Raw genomic sequence first — 20,256 nt, 5'->3', positions numbered from 1 at the left:
TTACCACTCACCAGTGATTTCCTATGGCTTCCCTTAAAATCATGAAAAGGTGCAACTCAAGCCTGTTAGGAAAGTGGCACAGTTTCATCTATAGCGCGATCTACACCCTGACACTATCCTAGGCTCTAGCCCCTGCCACCATTGCTGGAAGCCAGGTGGCCACATGGCCCAACCGCCGGTGTCAAGCTCCACCCCCATCCTAATGGGATTCGCTATTCCTGCTTCCCTGCCCGCCCCCTGGAAAATGGATATTAGACCCGCTTCCCAGACACGAGCTCTCTCTTGTTACATGTGGCTCTCTCGCTCTCTTCTCTGTGCTCTCTGCTCTCTCTACCCCTCTCGCCTCTCTTCTCTCCTCACTAGCTCCTCTCCTCTCTGTCTCTCTCTTATACTCTCTTTCCTTCTTCTCCCCTTCCCTCCAGCCTGCTGGTTTTCCCCAATAAACCCCTTCTCTTACTCCGGTGTTTGGTGTGTTTTGTGACCGCCTAATAAAGCCCCCTCATCCCACTTAATACAAGTCAAGAAGTATTTGTGTGTGAGCTTTGTATATGACCCTGGGCCATTGGCCATGACTGAATTAGTGCTGTTGCTCAAATCAGAAACCTGGGAAGAATCCTCACGCTCCCATCCCGTGGCTCCCCAAGCCCTGCCATTTTCCCTCCCGCGGGACAGCCCCGAGCTTGTCCAACTTCTCTGTAATGCGCCCATCCCGGCCGCAGCCGCCAGCGGCCCTCTCCTGGGCAGCTGCCATGGCCTCCGTATCCTCCTGGCCCAGCCACCCTCACACACGGTCACTCTGAGTTGGCCCTCTCCTACTGCACATTTCTTCCAGGGACTCCTGGCTGATGAGAGGCAGGAGGTGTGAACTTGCCATGTCCTTCACTCCCAGCTCTGCCACTTACCGGTGTTTGAACTTGGGATGCTCCTTAGGTACTCACTGCAATTCTCTCATCTAAGAGACTTTTAATGGGGGTCATCTCTTTTCTGTAAGCTCTTATATGTAGAGTGGCCTGGACCCTTGTCCTCTTGTGTCTGTGTGCTCACTCCCTCTGTCATCTGTCTGGTCTCATGGCTTTAAATACCTGCCAACTTGGGGCCAGCATTGTGCAGTGGCAGCCAACTGTGACGCCAGCATCCCACATGAGCACTGATTTGAGTCCCGGCTGTTCCATTTCCCATCCAGCTCCCTGCTAGCACGCCTGCGAAAGCAACAGAAGATGGCCCAATCCTTTGGGCTCCTGCCCCAAGTGGGTGCACTGGATGACTGCGAGAGAAATGCCCGCAGCAGGGGTCACGTTTCTGCATCACAGACACATTGCTTAGCAATCACATGCTGTATCTGGTGTGGTTCTTTAGGTAATATCAGTTGCGAATGCCTTTCTACCTCAATCTTCCCAACAACTCCACGAAGTAGGTACGGGCAGTGTCTTTATTTGAGAAACGAGGAGCTTGGAGTTTTGAGAAGTGTGGCCACCCTCCCAAGTTCACGCCAGTGGTTAAGTGTTGGTGCAAGATTCAAACCCAGGTGCTGCGGCACCAAAGCCTCTACTCTTAACACCAGGCCACACCATTCAGCTATTTTTGCCTCTGGCTTATAATTAGCCAACTCTATCTGTATAGCAAAGAACAATCCATGGCCTTCTGTGTGGAGGAGCTGCCACGGGTGCTCCATTTTACCAAAGTGTATGGTATCAGGTAGGGCCACGTCATCACCCTTACCTGTTTTCCATTTAGCCAAACACTCAGAGGTGTGCCAGGCACCAGCACCAACCCTTGCCACAACTCATCTCATTTAATGATTCACTTTGAGATGAACGTCAGCCAAACTCTGCTGCTGGCTGCTGGCTGCTCCACCACGCTCTCTGGATCACAGTGACATGAGTCACTTAATCTAAAAATCGCATCCAAGTCATCACAGCGCCAAAGCAATTTGGAGAGAAGCCTGCCTAATCCCTGCATTTTCCGGTCTGAGAAGTGAAATGCCTTGTCCTAGGCCAAGCAGGTGGTGTGTAGCTAGGGCTGTGGGAGGCTGGTGGGAGGGTCTTCCATCCCAGGTTCACGCCCCCACATGATCTCTCGCGACAGTCAGGGCTGGGCCAGGCCAAAGCCAGGAGCCTGATCCAGGTCTCCCACGAGGGATGCAGGGGCCCAGGCAGCCTCCCAGAGCGCCATCAGCAGGGAGCTGGGACCCAAACCCAGGCGCTCAGACGTGGGATGCGGACGTCTTAGCCGCCGCGCCGCCCGGCCGCCACTACAAGCATTTATCAAACGGAGGGTCTTAGTGTTCCCGCTTCAGCACTACCCACGGGGCGCCCCGGAAATCACCTCCCTCCCCAGCACCGCCTTCCAACTGAGGACTGTCCTCGACCTCCAATCAGGGCCCGGCGCCGCCGAGCCGCACCAATCGGAGACTACCAAAGTCTCCACAAGGGCCAATTGGGGGCGCGAGCCGAAGGACGAGCGTCCAATCAGAGCGCAGGAGCGGCAGAGCGACGCCCAATCAGCGGCCCGAGGCATCCGCCGCGGGAGGACGGGCGCCGGGGGCGGGCCGGCCAATCAGCAGGCGAGCGGCGGGCGGAGCGCGCGGGGTGGGGGTGGGGCGAGGGCGGGGCTTCCCTCACCGCGGAGCCTTGAGCGCTGTGAAGAGAGGCCGGGTGAGGAGGAGGGCTGGCGACCTCCGGGCAGGGTCGCGGGTTCCAGCGGGGCCCACCCTCGGGGGGTCTGGGCTGTGGCGGGGAGAGGTGAAGGGCTGAGCGGCGGGGCTCGCTGAGGCGGTCTGCTCCAGTCCGATGGCGGAGGGAGGGGCGGGCCCTGGCCTTGTTGCCATGGCGACGCGTGCGCGCCCACCGGCTGGGCCCAGCGTCCTTCTCCAACCCCCGAGTGCCCAGACTCGGGGCGCGGGCGTGGGCTGTGCCGGCGGCCGAGGGGTCCGGCCCGCCGTGGGGCTCGCGGCCTCTGCGCATCTGGGCCCGGCGCAGGCGCCTGCCCCGGAGACCCCGGGTTCTCGCGCCCGGAGCCTGGGGTCCCCACACACGAAGGCCGCGGTGGCGGGGCCCACTCCGTGGGCCGCCAGGTAACTTGGCGTCCCTGTGGTCACGTTGAAGTAAGCCGGTTACGTGCAGTTAACACTGTGGATCCCAAGGATTCCGGTGTATAGTCAGTATTAGGGGTGAGGTGTTGGAAGTTCCGCCTCTCCTACAAGGCCTCCAGATCGGTCGTGTCTCTATTTATTTATTTGAAAGGCAGAGTTAGCTCTTCCATCTGCTGCTTCACTGCCCAGATGGCCACAGCGGCCAGGACTGGGCCAGGAGCTTCATCTGGGTCTCCACCGGCTCCTGCTGCTTTCCCAGACCCGTCAGCGGGGAGCTGGGTCAGAAGTGGAGCAGCAGGACTCCCACCGGGGCCCAGATGGGCTGCACGCAGGCGGTGGCTTAGCCCGCCATGCTGCCACCCCCGCCCTTATTGTATGTCTTAGAGCACACCGTCAGTGTTTCACATGGCCACATGAAGCTGCACATCTCTTTATTTTTAAATGTGCTTTAAAAAAATTTATTTGAAAGGCAGAGAAGTAGACAAACAGAGATCTCCCGTTATGCTAGTTTGCTGGGATTGGGCCAGGCCAGAGCTGGCAGCTGGGAATTCTATCTGGGTGTCCCCACAGGAGTGGCAGGGAGCTAGCTGATCCATGGAGCCATCACCTTCTGCGTCCCAGGGTGTGTGTAGCTGGAAGCTGGAATTGGGAGTGGAGCTGGCCGTTGAACCCAGGTGCTCTGATATGGGATGGAGGCGTCCCGAGGGGTGTGCTAGCTGCTAAACCAAAGACCTGCCGCCAAGTACATATGTCTTGTGCATGTATGATTTTTGGGCAAAACAAGACATCAAATCCATTGATATTCTTTGAAACCTCTGTGCTCAAAGGGAATATTGTGCACTGAGTGAAAACAAACAGGGCCCAGCACTGTGGCGCAGCGGGTTAAAGCCCCAGCCTGCAGCACCAGCATCCCATATGGGCGCCGGTTCAAGTCCTGGCTGTTTCACTTCCGATCCAGTTCTCTGCTATGGCCTGGGAAAGCAGTAGAAGATGGTCCAAGTCCTTGGGCTCCTACACCTGCATGGGAGACCCGGAAGAAGCTCCTGGCTTTGGATCAGCACAGCTCCGGCCATTGCAGCCATCTGGGGAGTGAACCAGCGGTTGGAAGATCTCTCTCTCTCTCTCTGTCTCTCTCTCTCTCTCTGCCTGTGCCTCTGCCTCTCTGTAACTCTGTCTTTCAAATAAATAAATAAATCTTTTTTTTTTTTTTGACAGGCAGAGTGGACAGTGAGAGAGAGAGAGACAGAGAGAAAGGTCTTCCTTTGCCGTTGGTTCACCCTCCAATGGCCGCCGCGGTAGGCGCGCTGCGGCCGGCGCACCACGCTGATCCGATGGCAGGAGCCAGGTGCTTCTCCTGGTCTCCCATGGGGTGCAGGGCCCAAGCACTTGGGCCATCCTCCACTGCACTCCCTGGCCACAGCAGAGAGCTGGCCTGGAAGAGGGGCAACCGGAACAGAATCCGGCGCCCCAACCGGGACTAGAACCCGGTGTGCCGGCGCCGCAAGGTGGAGGATTAGCCTAGTGAGCCGCGGCGCCGGCCTAAATAAATAAAATCTTTAAAAACAAACAAAACACGAGACCTGGCTCTTTGCCTTCAAGGAGCTTCTGGTCCAGCTGAGGAGAAATAAGTTGCCCAGAGATGTGGTATTTTAAATGGCCCTAACCCTTGCCATAGTAAAGAGAAGCGGGAGGCCTCATCCGCTGTTGACTGACAGGTGACATCTCTGATGCTTAGGAATTCGAGGGAGGGGTGTTTCAGGCTCCTGTGAGCCTGGTCTTGAGAACTGGGTAAGTCTGGGACCGAAAGGCGCTGGGTGTGAATGAAACCAACGTTGGCTTTTGTTTTTAGGGCTGACGTCGGCAGAGTCCGGAGGCTCCTAGGCAGAAGAGGGCCCTCCCCTCTCTGGCTGCCTTCGCCATGATCCACAGTCTCTTCTTGATCAACTCCTCGGGGGACATTTTCCTGGAGAAGCACTGGAAAAGTGTGGTCAGCCGCTCCGTGTGTGATTACTTTTTCGAGGCGCAGGAGAGGGCCACGGAGGCAGAGAACGTGCCCCCGGTCATCCCCACGCCTCACCACTACCTCCTCAGTGTGTACCGCCACAAGATCTTCTTCGTGGCCGTGATCCAGACGGAGGTCCCGCCTCTGTTCGTCATCGAGTTCCTTCACCGAGTAGTGGACACCTTCCAGGTCCGTGCGTGGGGGGTGCTTCCGAAACGCAGGATGTCTGTCTATGCCCGTTTCCTTTGTCTTCATCCTGGTTAAGAAACTTTCTCTTTCTTTCTTTCTTTCTTTCTTTTTTTTTTTTTTAAGATTTATTTATTTAGTTGAAAGAGTTATAGAGAGGCAGAGGTAAAGGCAGAGAGAGAGAGAGAGATGTCATCTGCTGGTTTATTCCCCAAATAGCTAAAACAGCCGGAGCTGGGCTGACCTGAAGCCAGGAGCCAGGAGCTGCCTCCGGGTCTCCCATGTGGGTGCAGGGGCCCAAGGACTTGGGCCATCTTCTACTGCTTTCCCAGGCCATAGCAGAGAGCTGGATTGAAAGTGGAGCAGCTGGGACTTGAACCAGCAGCCATATGGGATGCCAGCACTGCAGGCGGCAGCTTTACCTGTTACACCACAGCGCTGACCCCAAGAAACTTTTTCAAAAATCAAAACTGTGACCTTGATCACTTCTCCCCTCTGATGAGGTTCTTATATCGATTTATTGAAGTGGGGGCTGTATCCAGAGTGACAAATTGAATCCATTGAACCTGCTGCAGGAGAACGCTGTCCCAGTCTTCGTATTCTGGTCCTACTTTTCACTCAAGTATTAGAGGAGTGTAGAGCTTTTAGATGTAGTGGGCTTGATGCTAGCCATTGTTAGCTGTCTTGCTTTGAGTTGCCTGAACAAGTGCTTAAGTGTTTCGAGAAAAAGGAGAAAAGCTAAGTGATGATAGTTTTCCGCGTCTCTGGCCAGGGTGCTCTGTGAAGGCGGTGTCCATCATGGGTTTGGGGTGGCCACTCGTAGCGTGTGAGTGCCGTGGTGCGTTCTGCCTGCAGAGGTTCCGACTGGGAAATCGGCGCCCGTGAGGGTTTAGGTGAAACATTTGACAAGGCACAGTTTCCGTTTTGAGTTCTGCCTATCAAACGGGTGTGAAGATCTTGGGAATGGGGTGTGGGGAGGTAAATTAGGGCAGGGTCAGGCTCCAGATTCAGACAGTGGGATCCGCTCCCCGACAGAGTCACTCAGCTTCTAATCCCCTGTGATTGTCCGCGGGTCTCCAGTGGGACATGAGAAGCCAAGGCCGTGTAGTCTGACTGCTGTCCTGTGAGGTGTTGACTTAGTCACATGAATGCGACCGAATGTGCGTGGAGGATTGTGGAATCCAAGAAGAGACAAGGGCAAAAATGCTGGTAGAGATTGAAAAGCAAGGCAGGGCCCTTTCTTTGACTGTGGCTACATCACACATTGAGGGCAGCATTCCCCAGGGAATTAAAATCAATATTGCATAAGTTTTCCTCCTACAAATACTCCCTGAGAGTACTGTTATTCTGGGATTCCAGTTCTCATAGTGTGTTCCAGCTCCTTTGCACATTGGAAGCCAAAAAATTGTAAGCTGCAAAAGGTAGAGGAACTTAAAGAACTCAGTAGTTAGCATCTTAAACTACTGGAAATGGACCTTGTTACGATTTCATCTTATGCTCATTCTGTGAGCAGTGCCATTGGTGAAATTCAGCAGGTGCTTCATGTTGCTACACCAATATTATATAATTTGTTATCAGGAAGGAAAGTTGTTTAATCTAGTTGAAGCTACAGAAGAGTTTGGGAAAATGAAGTTGTCAATTTGGAGATCTGGGACTTCAGAACGTGTAGTTTTTAAAATTTGAGAGACAGAATGAATATTTGCAACAACTGAGGCTAGGCAGGCTGAACGCAGGAGCCAGGAATGCAATCCAGGTCTCCCTGTGGGCAAAGGGACCCAACTACTTGAGCCATCACCTGCTGTCTCCAAGGGTCTGCATTGAGGGGTATGCTGCAGGAAGAGCCAGAGGTGGGCATCGAACCCAAACACTCAGATATGGGCTGTGGGCATCTTAACTGCTTGGCTAAACACCCACCTGAGGGTTTGTCATTTTTGAGGCAATTGTTAAAAGTAAAGGGACGGCCTGGTCAGGGCACCAGATTCTGTCCCGGTTGCCCCTCTTCCAGGCCAGCTCTCTGCTGTGGCCAGGGAGTGCAGTGGAGGATGGCCCAAGTGCTTGGGCCCTGCACCCCATGGGAGACCAGGAGAAGCACCTGGCTCCTGGCTTCGGATCAGCGCAGTGCGCCGGCTGTAGCGTGCTGGCTGCGGCAGCCATTGGAAGTTGAACCAACGGCAAAAGGAAGACCTTTCTCTCTGTCTTTCTCTCTCTCTCACTGTCCACTCTGCCTGTCAAATAAATAAATAAATAAATAAATAAATAAATAAAATTTTAAAAAAATTTAAAAAAGTAAAGGGACGGGACTGGCATTGTGGCACAGTGGGTTAAGCCTCTGCTTGCGATGCTGGCATCCCACATCAGAGTTTGAGTCCTGGCTGCTCCACTTCCCATCCAGCTCCCTGCTAATGCGACTGGGAAGGCCCTGGAAGATGGCTCAACTCCCTGGGCCTCTGTACCCACATGGGAGACCAGGATGGAGTTCCTGGCTTCAGCCAGGCCCAGACCTAGCTGTTGTAGCCATCTGGGGAGTGAATCAGCAGATAGAAGGAAGATCTCCCTGCCTGGCCCTCTCTTCTGATACTGGGCCTTCCAAATAAGCAAAGTCTTTAAAAAAGTAAAAGGACACGCCCTGATTTTAATGTCTTATCTGATGTACGCCTGTCCAGCAGCGTCATTTTTCTCCTGGAATTTACAGAAGCAGCTAGGACGACACCAGTGCTGTCAGCCAGTCCCATGGTCTCTCTGCTCATCCCACTGCCTGCAGAACTGTGGTTTGTTCCACTACCTCGTTGTAGGAAACTACCCCAAAGACAACAAGCAAACGCATGTGGGCAGGACCGGATCCTTACTCTTGAGGAACATTTATTTAAGATTTATTTTTATTTATTTCAAAGAGTTACAGAGAGAAGTAAAGACAGACAGACAGGCAGAGAGAAAGAGAGGTTTTCCATCTGCTCCCCAAGTCCCCATCACTCCCCAAATGGCCACAATAAGCAGAGCCGATCTCATCTGAAGCCAGGAGCTTCTTCCAGGTCTCCCACTCGGGTGCAGGGGCCCAAGGACTTGGGCCATCTTCTACTGCTTTCCAAGACGCATTAGCAGGGAGCTGGATCAGAAGTGGAGCAGTTCCAGTGCCTGTATGGGATGCCGGCACTGCAGACCGGGGCTTTAACCCACTGCGCCACAGCGCCAGCCCTGGAACATTGATTTTTTTGCTGCTTGTATCTCCCCCCAGGATTATTTTGGAGTGTGCTCAGAGCCAGTGATCAAAGACAATGTGGTCGTTGTTTATGAGGTGTTGGAAGAGATGCTGGACAACGGGTTTCCACTGGCTACCGAGTCCAACATCCTCAAAGAGCTGATAAAGCCTCCCACCATCCTGCGAACAGTCGTCAACACCATAACAGGTACGGAGAGGGGACGCCCGCAGGAGGCCGCCCCCGCCCTGGCCCGGGCGGTGCTTGTTTTATGCTTGTCGTTGGAGATCTCAAGTGTAAGTGTCTGTGTGCTTACTTTTAATTAGTCTTCACAGCTTTGACTGTAACCTGAAATAATATTGTTGTTACACATATATATATATATATGTGTGGGTGGGTGGGTGTGTGTGTTTCTGATTACAGAGGAAACATTGTAGACGCTTTGGAAATACAGAAAGGCACACAGAAGAACTGAAAATCACTCTTTTTCTTTCTTTTTTTATTTACTTAAAAAGCAGAGTATGGCGCTGGCGCTGTGGCGTAGTGGGTAAAGCTGCCACCTGCAGCGCCAGCATCCCATACGGGTGCAGGTTCGAGTCCCAGATGCTGCACTTCCTATCCAGCTCTCTTCTATGGCCTGGGAAAGCAGTGGAAGATGGTTCAAGTCCTTGGGCCCCTGCACCTGTGTAGGAGACCCAGAAGAGGCTTCTGGCTCCTGGCTTTGGATCAGCGCAGCTCCAGCTGTTGCGGCCAACTAGGGAGTGAACCAGGGCATGGAAGCCTTCTCTCTGCTTCTCCTTCTCTCTCTGTGTAACTCTGACTTGAAAATAAATAAATCTTAAAAAAAAAAAGAGTGACAGAGAAATTGAGAGAGAGACAGATAGATCTTCCATCTCCTGGTTCACTCCACAAATGGTTGCAATAGGCAGGACTAGGCCAGGCCAAAGCCAAGAGCTTGGAACTCCATCCAGATCTCCCACATGGGTGCAGGAGCCCAAGGACTTGGGCCATCTTCCACTGCTTTCCCAGGCCGTTAGCAGAGAGCTGGATAGGAAGTGGAGCAGCCAGGACTCAAACCAGCGCCCATATGGGATGCCGGCATTGCAGGCGGGTGTTTTACCCGCTGTGCCACAGTGCCAGCCCCTGCTCCACTTCTGATCCAGCTCCTGCTGATGGCCTGGGAAAGCAGCAGCAGACGCCGTCTGGGGCGTGAACAGCAGATGGAAGATGGGTCTCTGTCTCTGCCTCAGTCTCCCTCTTTCTCCACATGTCTTTCAAATAAGTACAAGTTAAAAACGAAGCAAAATGAGAGGTCACTGTTCTTAGAGCTGAAGCTTGGTGCACGACCAGGATTTCTTTTCATTCCTAGAAGTTAAATGCCGGGTTGAGTGGTGTGTACATTTTAAGGGCTTGAATGCAGTATGCTAAGTTGTCCTTCAGAAAACTTATATTAGTTTGTACTTTCTCTAGTAATCTCTGAGCCCCATGACCAACCCTATTGTTGATATGCTTTGTTCTTTAGAATTTGATAGCTTCTTTGTATCATGTTTTTGAGACTAAGGACGTAAAAACCTGTTCTAGTGCTTACTGTTTTGCCATTTTGTGGGGGGTGTTTGTCCATTTTTTTGTTGTTGAAATTCTTTTTATACTAATTTAAAAGACTTTCTCTCAATAATATTAACAGTTTCCATTTATCTTTGTGGTATTTTTTGCTTGGCCACACTTTAAATACTTTGAGTTAGCCAAATTAATCCTTTTACTTCATAAGGTTTTCCGTTTTGGGTCTTGTTTAGTGAGGAAACAAGATTTTTGTGGGATTTGACAAACTGATTGAAAAATACATTTAAAGAAAGTATAAGGACTCAAGAACAACCAGGGCAGTTTTGTCAAAGAACGACACAGGGTTGGAATGATTGGTTCTGTCAGATGTCACGATAATTAAGTTCATTCAGCAATGAGACAAAAACTGGTGGAGTAGATAGACTAGAAGAGCCTGGGCAGTTTTGAAAATACATTTTGTAAAAAGAGAGCAAGTGGGAAAAAAAGGTAACCTAGTAGAAACAAGATATATTTTGTTAAAAATATGGTATTGGCCATTCACAGACAAATAGCTCATTTCAGTAAAAATAGAAATAGAAAGTCCAGAAACAGATCCTTGCTTTTTGGCATTTGGTATAAGTAGATGTGGCTATTTATACAGACCAGGGACCAACTGTTAAATATGTTGTACTGGGTCAGTATGGAAGAAAAAAGCCATTCTACTTTTGCTGTATACAGAATAAATCCCAATTGGATTGGAGAGTTAAGCACACACTTTATAATTCTTAGAAGAAAACATAGGATAATGTCTGATCTCAGATAAGGGAAGTTCTTTTTTAACAAGTACATTTTTTTCTAGTTCTTTTATGGTTACATTTTTAAAATTCAACCCTTCAATTCATTTGAAAATTATTTTGGCATATGCCATGAAGTAAGGCTCTGTGTTTATTTTTCTAGAATTGTAGTCAGTATTTTGGTACCATGTGTTGGATAATATACCCCTTTCCCCTGTTCTGAAATGACATTTTGTCTTGCACTGAGTCATTATAGTTTCTTAATTTGGTTTTAGGCGTTAGTATCGAACTGCCACACTGCTTTAATTATTACAGCTTGATGATACGTTATCATACATAGGGCCTATTTTTAAGAAGACAAATTTTGAGGTATTTTCAGCTAATTTTAAGCCTTAAGCACTTTGTTAGTGCCTGAAACATTTTTGAATATTATGAAGTTGTTTACATCTTGTTTCTCGCTTCAACATAGAAAAAGGTGTCTGAGAACCACTTTCAGAATACTGGAAGGTTTTTGTAAACATGTTGAATGTCTGTCTAGTATTTCTTTGGATTAAAAAGATGCAAGCAGGGTGCCGGCACTGGGGTACAGCAGATTACCCCATTGTCTGCAGCGCTGGCACCCCATATGGGCTCTGGTTCAAGTCCTGGCTGCTCTACTTCTTTTTTTTTTAATAAACATTATTTATTTATTTGAAAGAGTTACACAGAGAGAGAGAGAGAGAAAAGAGAGGTTTCCATCCGCTGGTTCACTCTCCAATTTGCTGCAATGGCTGGAGCTGCGCCGATCCAAAGCCAGGAGCCAGGTTCTTCTTCTGGGTCTCCCACGTGGGCCATCTTCTACTGCTTTCCCAGGCCATAGCAGAGAGCTGGATAGAAGTGGAGCAGCGGGGACTTGAATTGGCACCCATAAGGGATGCAGGCACTGCAGGCGGTGGCTTTACCTGCTACGCCACAGCGCCGGCCCCTCTTCTACTTCTGATACGGCTCCCTGCCATGGCCTGGGAGAGCAGTGGAAGGTGGCCTAAGTGCTTGGGCTCCTGCTACCTGTGTGGGAGACCTAGAAGAAGTTCCAGGATCCTGGCTTCGGATTGGCTCAGCTCTGGCTGTTGCGGCTCTTTGGGGAATGAACCAGCAGATGGAAGACCTCTCTCTCTCTCTCTCTCTCTCTCTGCCTCTCTTTCTCTGTAATTCTGACTTTCAAATAAATAAATCTTTTTTTTTTTTAAGATGCAAGCAACAGCAGGAAGAAATAGAGGCAATATTTAAATTAGTTATAGTGATTACTGCAGCATAAAACCTTTGAATTAAAAATGTTGTTCACGCCTGGCCGGTGGATGTGGAGGACAAGTCAGCTATTGGTCCACAACTAACTCATGGACAGGAGAAGGTCTGGTTTGTATTTTTCCTGAGTTCCAGTACGGCCGTGAGATGGATCGTGTGGATGGAGGCATTTTTAGACCTATCTTAAATGTACCCAGGAACCTGCCTCCAAGTGGGGTACTCTTCTACCCATGAAAGTTTCATGGCAATATGTAGATTCCAGCCCTACTGAAAGCTGATATATTATTTAAGCCGGGAGCTGTTGTGACATTTGAGATACTAAGTTCAGGTTACTTTCAAAACCAAAATGTGATATCTGTGTCCCTGGTAACCTTTTTTTTTTAAACCTTTATTCTGCTTGGGGAGGCAGACCAGGTGGTGACAAGGAGTTTTTAAAAATGGACTGGATTACCCCACGTGGAAGTTGAGCAAACTCTCCTCTCCTCCTGGAAAGATTCTTTAATTGTGTGTATGAGCGCAGGGCCCGGAGGTCTATGGGGAATGTTCTGTGGTTGATTAGAATCAGCGTGGAAGTACCAGCTGTAAAGCACTGACACTGTCTCTCAGGGAGCACCAACGTGGGAGACCAGCTTCCAACCGGCCAGCTGTCGGTGGTGCCGTGGCGGCGGACTGGCGTGAAGTACACCAATAACGAGGCTTACTTTGATGTGATTGAAGAGATCGATGCTATTATTGATAAATCAGGTGGGTGCTTTCATACGTTCTCACAGGTGCTGGGACGCAAAGGGGCCCTTCTCATGCCGACTTGCTGGTATTACCCTCCTCCCATTGCGATTCCGCGTCTTCTTCAGCGACTCAGTTTCTGAGCCTTCGTTAGTGCCCTGGTGACCTCCTCTGTTGTGCGTGCTGTTCCTGTCGTAGGCTCCACCATCACTGCCGAGATCCAGGGGGTCATTGACGCCTGTGTCAAGCTGACGGGAATGCCAGACCTGACGCTGTCCTTCATGGTAAACCCCGGGTGGAGAGGGGGTTCTGGGATGGGACATGACGTGCTGCTGGAGAGAAGTGTGGCGAGAATGGAATTGTGTGTGTGTGTGTGTGTGTGTGTGAGAGAGAGAGAGAGAGAGAGAAGCAGCGTCTAGGGCATTCCCTGGAGGAGCGCTGCGTGTGTAATGCCTGCTTCTCGCTCCTCCTTGTCCGGTGACTGTAGAACCCCAGGCTGTTGGATGATGTCAGCTTCCACCCTTGCGTCCGGTTCAAGCGCTGGGAATCGGAGCGGATCCTCTCCTTCATCCCTCCTGACGGCAACTTCCGCCTGCTCTCTTACCATGTCAGTGCACAGAAGTAAGCGCTCTGACCGCTCCGGGTGGATTCTGGGTGTGGAAGCAATACCTGCAGTGATTAGGAAGGAGCTCAGGCTACCTGGGTTCAGATTCCAACTCTGTAGTTACTAATTGGGTAACCTTAGGTGAGTTGCTTAACCAGTGTTTCTTTTCCTTTCCTTTCCTTTCCTTTCTTTTCTTTCCTTTTTCCTTCCTTCCTTCCTTCCTTCCTTCCTTCCTTCCTTGTTTTTAAAAGGATTAGCTTTTTTTCATTTTCATTTTTTTTTTTTGACAGGCAGAGTGGACAGTGAGAGAGAGAGAAAGACAGAGAGAAAGGTCTTTCTTTGCCGTTGGTTCACCCTCCAATGGCCGCCACGGTAGCGTGCTGCGGCCGGCGCACCGCGCTGATCCGATGGCAGGAACCAGGTGCTTCTCCTGGTCTCCCATGGGGTGCAGGGCCCAAGGACTTGGGCCATCCTCCACTGCACTCCCTGGCCACAGCAGAGAGCTGGCCTGGAAGAGGAGCAACCGGGACAGGATCGGTGCCCCGACCGGGACTAGAACCTGGTGTGCCGGCGCCGCAAGGCGGAGGATTAGCCTAGTGAGCCGTGGCGCCAGCCCATTTTAATTTTTTAAAAATATTTCAGGGGCTGGCATACACACACACACAAATGTACACGCACACAAACACACATGTATGTATGTATGTACGTATGTATTTGAAAAGCAGAGAGACAGATAGTGAAATCTCCCATCAGCTGGTTCACTCTCCAAGTGCCCACAATAGCTGGAGTTAAATCAGGCCAAAGCCAGGAGCCAGGAACTCCATCCGGGTCTCACACATTGCCAGGGACTCAGTCAGTGTTAGGAACTGCTTTTATGTTCGGATTATTCTTTGACTTCTCCAGAGTCTCTCCTGTCAAATGCTACCCACCTCAGAGGATTTTGTGAGGATCAGGTGTGGTCAGGTCACAGCAAGAAACTGCAAAAGCCGCAGGAGGCGTGCGTGTCACACGGGTGGAAGCCTGCGAAGGCGGGGGCCTGCGGGTTTGCTGTCACAGGCGGCCCAGCCTGCAGGCCGCTAGGAGAGCTAGTCTGCCGGTGGCACCTTAGCGCTTCAGAAGGAAGACAGCGTAGCGATTCCTGTGTTTAGTTTTCCAGGTCAGCAGTGGGGACCCAGGTGAGGGAGAGAATGCTCTCAGCAGGGCGCTGGCAGTGAGGAGAGCGCCTCTCCGCCTCTCCAGCCGGGCGTGGGGGCTGGTGCCGCCCTCCCAGCCCCCTCACCAGTGAGGAGAGCGCCTCTCCAGCCGGGCGTGGGGGCTGGCGCCGCCCTCCCAGCCCCTCACCAGTGAGGAGAGCGCCTCTCCAGCCGGGCGTGGGGGCTGGCGCCGCCCTCCCAGCCCCTCACCGGCCGGGGTCTCTGTCTGCTCCTTTGCAGTCTGGTCGCGATTCCCGTGTACGTGAAACACAGCATCAGCTTCCGGGACAGCAGTGCCCTGGGCCGCTTTGAGATCACAGTGGGGCCCAAGCAGACGATGGGGAAGACCATAGAGGGGGTGCTGGTCAGCAGCCAGATGCCCAAGGGCGTCCTGAACATGAGCCTCACGCCATCGCAGGGCACGCACACCTTCGACCCCGTGACAAAGGTGAGGGGCAAGCCGGCTGTTTGGCAGCCGTGGCTGGGCGCCGTGGGGACCGTCGTCTTGCTGAAAACAACGACACTTGTCCTTTCTCCTCTTCCTTTGAAGATGCTGTCCTGGGATGTAGGAAAAATAACCCCCCAGAAGCTGCCGAGTCTCAAGGGGACCATGAGCCTTCAAGCCGGGGCGCCCAAGCCCGACGAGAACCCCACGGTTAACCTGCAGTTTAAGATCCAGCAGCTGGCCATTTCCGGTAGGCGCCCCGCTCTGCGCACCCCCTGCTCCCTGGGACAGGCTGGGGTTTCCTTAGGTCAAGGTCTGGGATCTTGAGTGACAGCTTTCCCAGCCCCTTTCTGGGGCAGAGTGGCAGTGTTTACCGTGAAGCTGGCCCAGGTGGCCTGGATAAAAGTGTGAGAGACAGACACGAGCGAGAAGCAGTCTCGGCACCCCGCAGTGCTCGCGGGCCGGTGCCAGTGCCGGCCCATCCACGGGCTGCCCTTGTGAGCTCCCAGAGTGCTGCTGTGTTCTCAGCGGGAATCTCAGAAGTGTGTCCGCTCCTCCCTCCCAGCCGCGGCCAGCTTCACGTTTGCTCGTATTTATTTATGATTTCATTACTCTGCGCCGATTGGGCCTACAGCTCGCTGCACTGTAGCCTGTGCCTGCCTTAGGAGGATGGTAACTGCAAGTTACTAGTCAGAGCGGGTTCACGATGTGTCAGACGCTCTGTGAAACTCTTCAAAACAGGGTTTTCCAAGAGATTTACTTATTTATTTATTTATTTATTTATTTATTTATTTGAAAGGCAGAGTTACAGAGAGAGGAGGGGAGAGAGAGTGAGCTTCCATCTGCTGGTTCACTCCCAAATGGCCACAACAGCCAGGACTGCACCAGGCAGGAGCCAGGAGCCAGGATTACATGGGTGCAGGGCCCGTGCACTCGGGCCATCTCCCACTGCTTTTCCAGGCGCGTTGAGCAGGGAGCTGGACTGGAAATGGAGCAGCGGGATTTGAACCAGCATTCTCACAGGGGGATGCTGGTCTCCCAGGCAGTGGCTTAGCCCACTGTGCCACGAGGCCAGCACCCCAGCACTTCATCTTCAAACATTTGATAAACTGCTACACTCTATGCAGTTGCTTAGATAAATAAATTGTCATGCTCTATGCAATTGTTCTATGCAATCTACAATATTTTTTGCTTGGTACAGTGAGAATATTTATGATGTATTCATCTATTAATTCATTTAGTTATAATTTATATCATTAGTTTTGTTAGCAATTTATTTCTTGGGTCTGAAAACCTACGGTGGCCTAATTTTTCGGGCTGCAGGTGGCTTTGCCCTTTCCCCGAGGAAGCGCACGCCTCACAGGGAGTTTGGTTGCAGCACTGTTTCACCGCAGAGCGTGTGCCCAAGTGTCCGGGCTCAGCTCAGCAGACGTGGTCCCAGCCAGAGCAGTCCCCCCCCCCCCCCCCGCCAGTGACTTGAGACGGCCGTGCCCTCTTACACTGCCCACCTCTTTGGACTCGCACTCACAGCCTGTTCTTGTCTCCTCCCTCCCTCCCTCCGTCCCTTCCTTCCAGGACTCAAAGTGAACCGCCTGGACATGTATGGCGAGAAGTACAAACCCTTTAAGGGCATAAAGTACATGACCAAAGCCGGAAAGTTCCAAGTTCGAACCTGAGAGATGGAGAGTGTTGCCCAGGGAACAGTCACGAACTCTTTTTCATTTCTTCCTTGTCTAAAAGTTTAAAAAAAACCACCTGTCTCCTAGGTCAGTCCCTGCAGGTCCGACCTGCCCCTTGTCTTCTGTAGCTCCCGCACCCCGGAGCTCATGGAGGGAATCGTGTCCCACGGGGAAGCGGACGGAGTGGGACCCAGTCAGAGGCGGGCGATGGAGCAGCACACACCCAGGAGGGCCAGCAGGGGTCGCTGGCGTGGCTACGGCCGCCTAAAGCCAGCTGAGGGACTCTGCTGATTTTACGTTAAGGCAGAAGAAAGGAAGAAACGTGAATGTGTGTCAAAGAAAGGCCAGTGGAAGACCGACTTGAGAGGGAGAAGAAAGGCCAGCGAGGCCAGGTCCTGCACTGGTGGTTGCGGACAGCGCGTCTTCCCCTCGTCCCAGACCATTGTAGTCGTCCCGGTGCAGGGCCCCGCCCCGGCCTTTTCCCTGGGAGCCAATCCTTCACAGGGGTCTGAACAAGCAAGCCGGTCGCGGAAGCACTGCTCCCATGACCCCCAGGGCAGCCACATTGCTGCGCCGTGGCCCTGGGGCAGAGGGGGCCGACCACAGCCGAAGCCCGGGGGTCCCGCGTGGCTGTGCAGGGCGGTGCTGGGCCGGGCCTGGGTCCTCAGCCCGCCTGATGGAGCTCCCTGAGCCGCCCCATGAAGACGAGTGCTTTCCCTGCAGGGTGCGGCGGGTCCTTGGAGCTTGGCCGTACATTAATGGACATGGGGTAGCTCCCACTCCACCTTGGGTTCAGGACCAAAAAAAAAAAAAAATCCTGGAAATCTTTGAATAAAACCAGTGCTGCAGGAGGCAGGTGACAGTGCAGTTTCAGAAGCCTGGCAAGGGAAGACCCTCAGCCTTCCCCAGTGGGTTTATTCTAGTTCAGTGGAGTTAGCCATTTCAATATTTATATGTAACATACAGCGTAAGGAGTGGTGGTGTGCTGTGCTTTGTGCGTGGAGAAAAAGGAGGGGCTGCGAGTACCAAACCCTGGGACCAGTTTGCCCTGAAGTCCTGTTGGTGTGCAGCCCTGCCCAGCCGTGGGTCAGCATGCACGGGCTGGTGCCTCCTCGGGCTGTCTGCTTCTGTGTATGTGTGTGAGACACGTGAAGTCACCTCTCTGTGTAAATGACAATGAAGTTGAGTCTTAGCTATCCTCTGTGTCCTGTGTCCTGTGTTTCCTGGGGCTGACGGCGCGGGGCCCTGCGTGCCTTGGCAGAAGCCGAAGGGAGTCCCTTGCTCTGGCCTCTCCCTACTTCCACGCTCTGCAGCCACTTGGGTGGTTGCCGGGTGGGGAGGGAGGAGGTGTTGGCACGCGATGTCATTGTAACACGGTCTGGCCTCGGTCCCATTACTCTTGGGGAACACAAAAGCAGGCTGTGGAAGTCTGTCCTGGTGCCTGCGCCGGTGCGGTCACCTACCCCCAGGTTAACTTCACGGGAGCATCTGCTGTCGCAGAGAGCTCCGGAAGGTAAGGCGTTGGGGGTCTGTGGGGTGTGGATGTGGAGGTCATTGCCTGTGTGACTGGTTTCCTTCTGTATCCCATAGCAGAATCCCAGCTCCACTTCTGATCCCAGCTTCCTACTGGTGTGCAGGGAGGCACGGCTAATGGCTCAAGTGTGGGAGACCCGGATGGAGTTCCTGGCTTCAGGCTTCAGCTTGGGCCAGCCCCACGTGTTGTAGGCATTTGGGGAGTGAACCAGCAGATGAAAGATTCTCCCCCACCCTTTTCAAATAAAATGAAAGTAAATATATTTTAAAAAGAAGGGTTGGCCTTGTAGCGTTGTGGGTTAAGCTCCTCCTGTGATGCTGGCATCCCATGTAGGTGCCAGTTTGTGTCCTGGCTGCTCCACTTCCAATCCAGCTCTGTGCTAATGGCCTGGGAAAGCGGTGGAAGATGGAACAAGTCCTGGGGCCTCTGTGCTCATGTGGGAGATCCGGAAGAAGCACCTGGCTCCTGGCCTCGGCCTGACCCTGCCCTGGCTGTTGTAGCCATTTGCAGAGTGGATCACTGGATGGACGATTCATTCTGTCTCTCTCCCTGTCTGTGTAACTCTGCCTTTCAAACAAACCTTTCAAAAATCTACAAATAAAAAGACTTGCTAAGCACCGCGAGGATTTGCTGATTATTAATATTCCACCCTCTCTCTCTTTGCCACTGTTCAATACACTATTCCTTCCAGCCACGGTTTCACCCTTCCCAGTTCCTGAAAATGTTCACTGGAAACGTCCAGAAGTGGTCGGGTTTGCAGTGCCTGTCGTTCTGAGACATGTGGGAGCCTGGTGCCCCCTGCTGCTCCTGTCCTGGCCGGGGAGGAAGCCGTGGCTTCTGTGGAACGTGGCCCCCCGCTGCCCACGGTGCGGCCCATGGGTCACTGGGCGGCCATCTCGGGTATCAGACGTAACCCTGCGTCCACTTCACAGCACTCCCTAAGTGCGAGACTGGTGAGAGCTCTCAGGGAAAGAAAACCACACACACCGGTCGCTCCGCAGGCCTGTGGGAAGAGCAGACCCCTTGTGCCTGGGTCACACCCCAGCCCAGAGGCTCCAGCCGCTGGAGTGAGGCGTGCCTGCCTGCAGCCCAGCAGGTAGGTATGCAGCCTGGGGTCGGAAGATGTGGGGACCGCGCTGTGCAGGGGAGCCGGGAGCCCAGGCAGGGACTCGAGTGAGGGCCGAGGCCGCGGCCACTTGGAGGGTATTGTTAGAACTGTGCTGGTCAGTAATCTGCTGTTCTGCCTTCTACATGACCCTCTGTCAGGCGTGCAGGCCTCCTCGAAACGTTCACCCAGACAGTGAATGAGCGTTTACTCTGGTGACAAGTTGTGTCTCGAGGGCGCGGCTTCTGCAGAGTGTCCCTTCAGATGCACACTCGAGGGTCGGCTGTGGCGCCGTTGGCTCTTTCAGGCATGCACTGCGGGTCTTGGAACGGTCCCCGTGGGTGAGGGGCGTCCTCTGGCCCGCCTCGGCGTCGCGGGAGCCTGTACGTCCCTCCACGGCCAGTAGGTGGCGACGTGGTGTCGCCGATAGGACGTGTCACGACTCCTAAAGGGCGCTTAACTGCAAAGGTTGACGCTTCCTCTAAGACCCTAAGCACTCATTGGCTCTGGCCGTTTGCTTTCTAATAACAGGCAGTGCGCTCCGGGGCCGGGCTTCCACCTCTGCCTTCTAAGCCTTCAGCCATTACAGCGAACTGCCTGGTTACAAAGGACTCTTCATCTCTGGGCCTGTTGGTGTCTATTTCTTTTATTAAGCAGCTAGGGGTAATGGGATAATATTTAACTTCCCCTTACCCCCGTCCGCCTCCCCTGGCAAGTCCTAGACACTTTGTCCGGAGTTTCCTGCCGGGGGGAGTGAGATTTTCAAAGGGCTCATTTCTTGCTGGGCTGGCACCCCGCCCCGAAGCGCAGTCAACAATTGTCTGCCTGGCTCCCCGTTCCCAGGGCTCCCAGAAGGAATGTCGGGGCCTTTTAACCCTGCAGGCCT

The 20,256-nt window shown here is 52.8% G+C and overlaps 1 protein-coding gene across 4 annotated transcripts; it reads left to right on the top strand.

Annotated features, from left to right (window-relative positions):
• Positions 1–2,603: 2,603 nt before the first annotated feature.
• On the top strand, positions 2,604–18,881 carry AP3M2 (adaptor related protein complex 3 subunit mu 2). Of its 4 annotated transcripts, none has more exons than XM_062213501.1 (10): positions 2,629–2,654; positions 3,662–3,765; positions 4,941–5,282; positions 8,512–8,683; positions 12,694–12,831; positions 13,009–13,094; positions 13,298–13,431; positions 14,848–15,055; positions 15,158–15,302; positions 18,599–18,881. In XM_062213501.1, the coding sequence occupies exons 3-10, from the start codon at positions 5,010–5,012 to the stop codon at positions 18,646–18,648; spliced, it is 1,206 nt and encodes a 401-aa protein (XP_062069485.1). In that variant the 5' UTR covers positions 2,629–2,654; positions 3,662–3,765; positions 4,941–5,009; the 3' UTR covers positions 18,649–18,881. The 4 variants fall into 4 exon arrangements, with proteins under 4 accessions (XP_062069484.1, XP_062069485.1, XP_062069483.1 ...); XM_062213499.1 differs by lacking the exon at positions 18,599–18,881 and adding an exon at positions 16,628–17,526; XM_062213502.1 differs by lacking the exon at positions 18,599–18,881 and adding an exon at positions 15,852–16,103.
• The last annotated feature ends 1,375 nt before the right edge of the window (positions 18,882–20,256 follow it).

Source organism: Lepus europaeus, chromosome 16 (genome assembly GCF_033115175.1).
Source record: "Lepus europaeus isolate LE1 chromosome 16, mLepTim1.pri, whole genome shotgun sequence".
Lineage (NCBI taxonomy): Eukaryota > Metazoa > Chordata > Mammalia > Lagomorpha > Leporidae > Lepus > Lepus europaeus.
This window is presented reverse-complemented; position numbering and strand designations above follow the sequence as displayed.

Excerpts from the sequence above, each read along its gene's own strand:
- AP3M2 (XM_062213500.1), top strand. The coding sequence starts at position 5,010 with ATGATCCACAGTCTCTTCTTGATCAACTCCTCGGGGGACATTTTCCTG. Across the intron at positions 13,095-13,297 it reads ACCTGACGCTGTCCTTCATG|AACCCCAGGCTGTTGGATGA; the intron begins GTAAACCCCGGG and ends CGGTGACTGTAG. Across the intron at positions 13,432-14,847 it reads TACCATGTCAGTGCACAGAA|TCTGGTCGCGATTCCCGTGT; the intron begins GTAAGCGCTCTG and ends GCTCCTTTGCAG.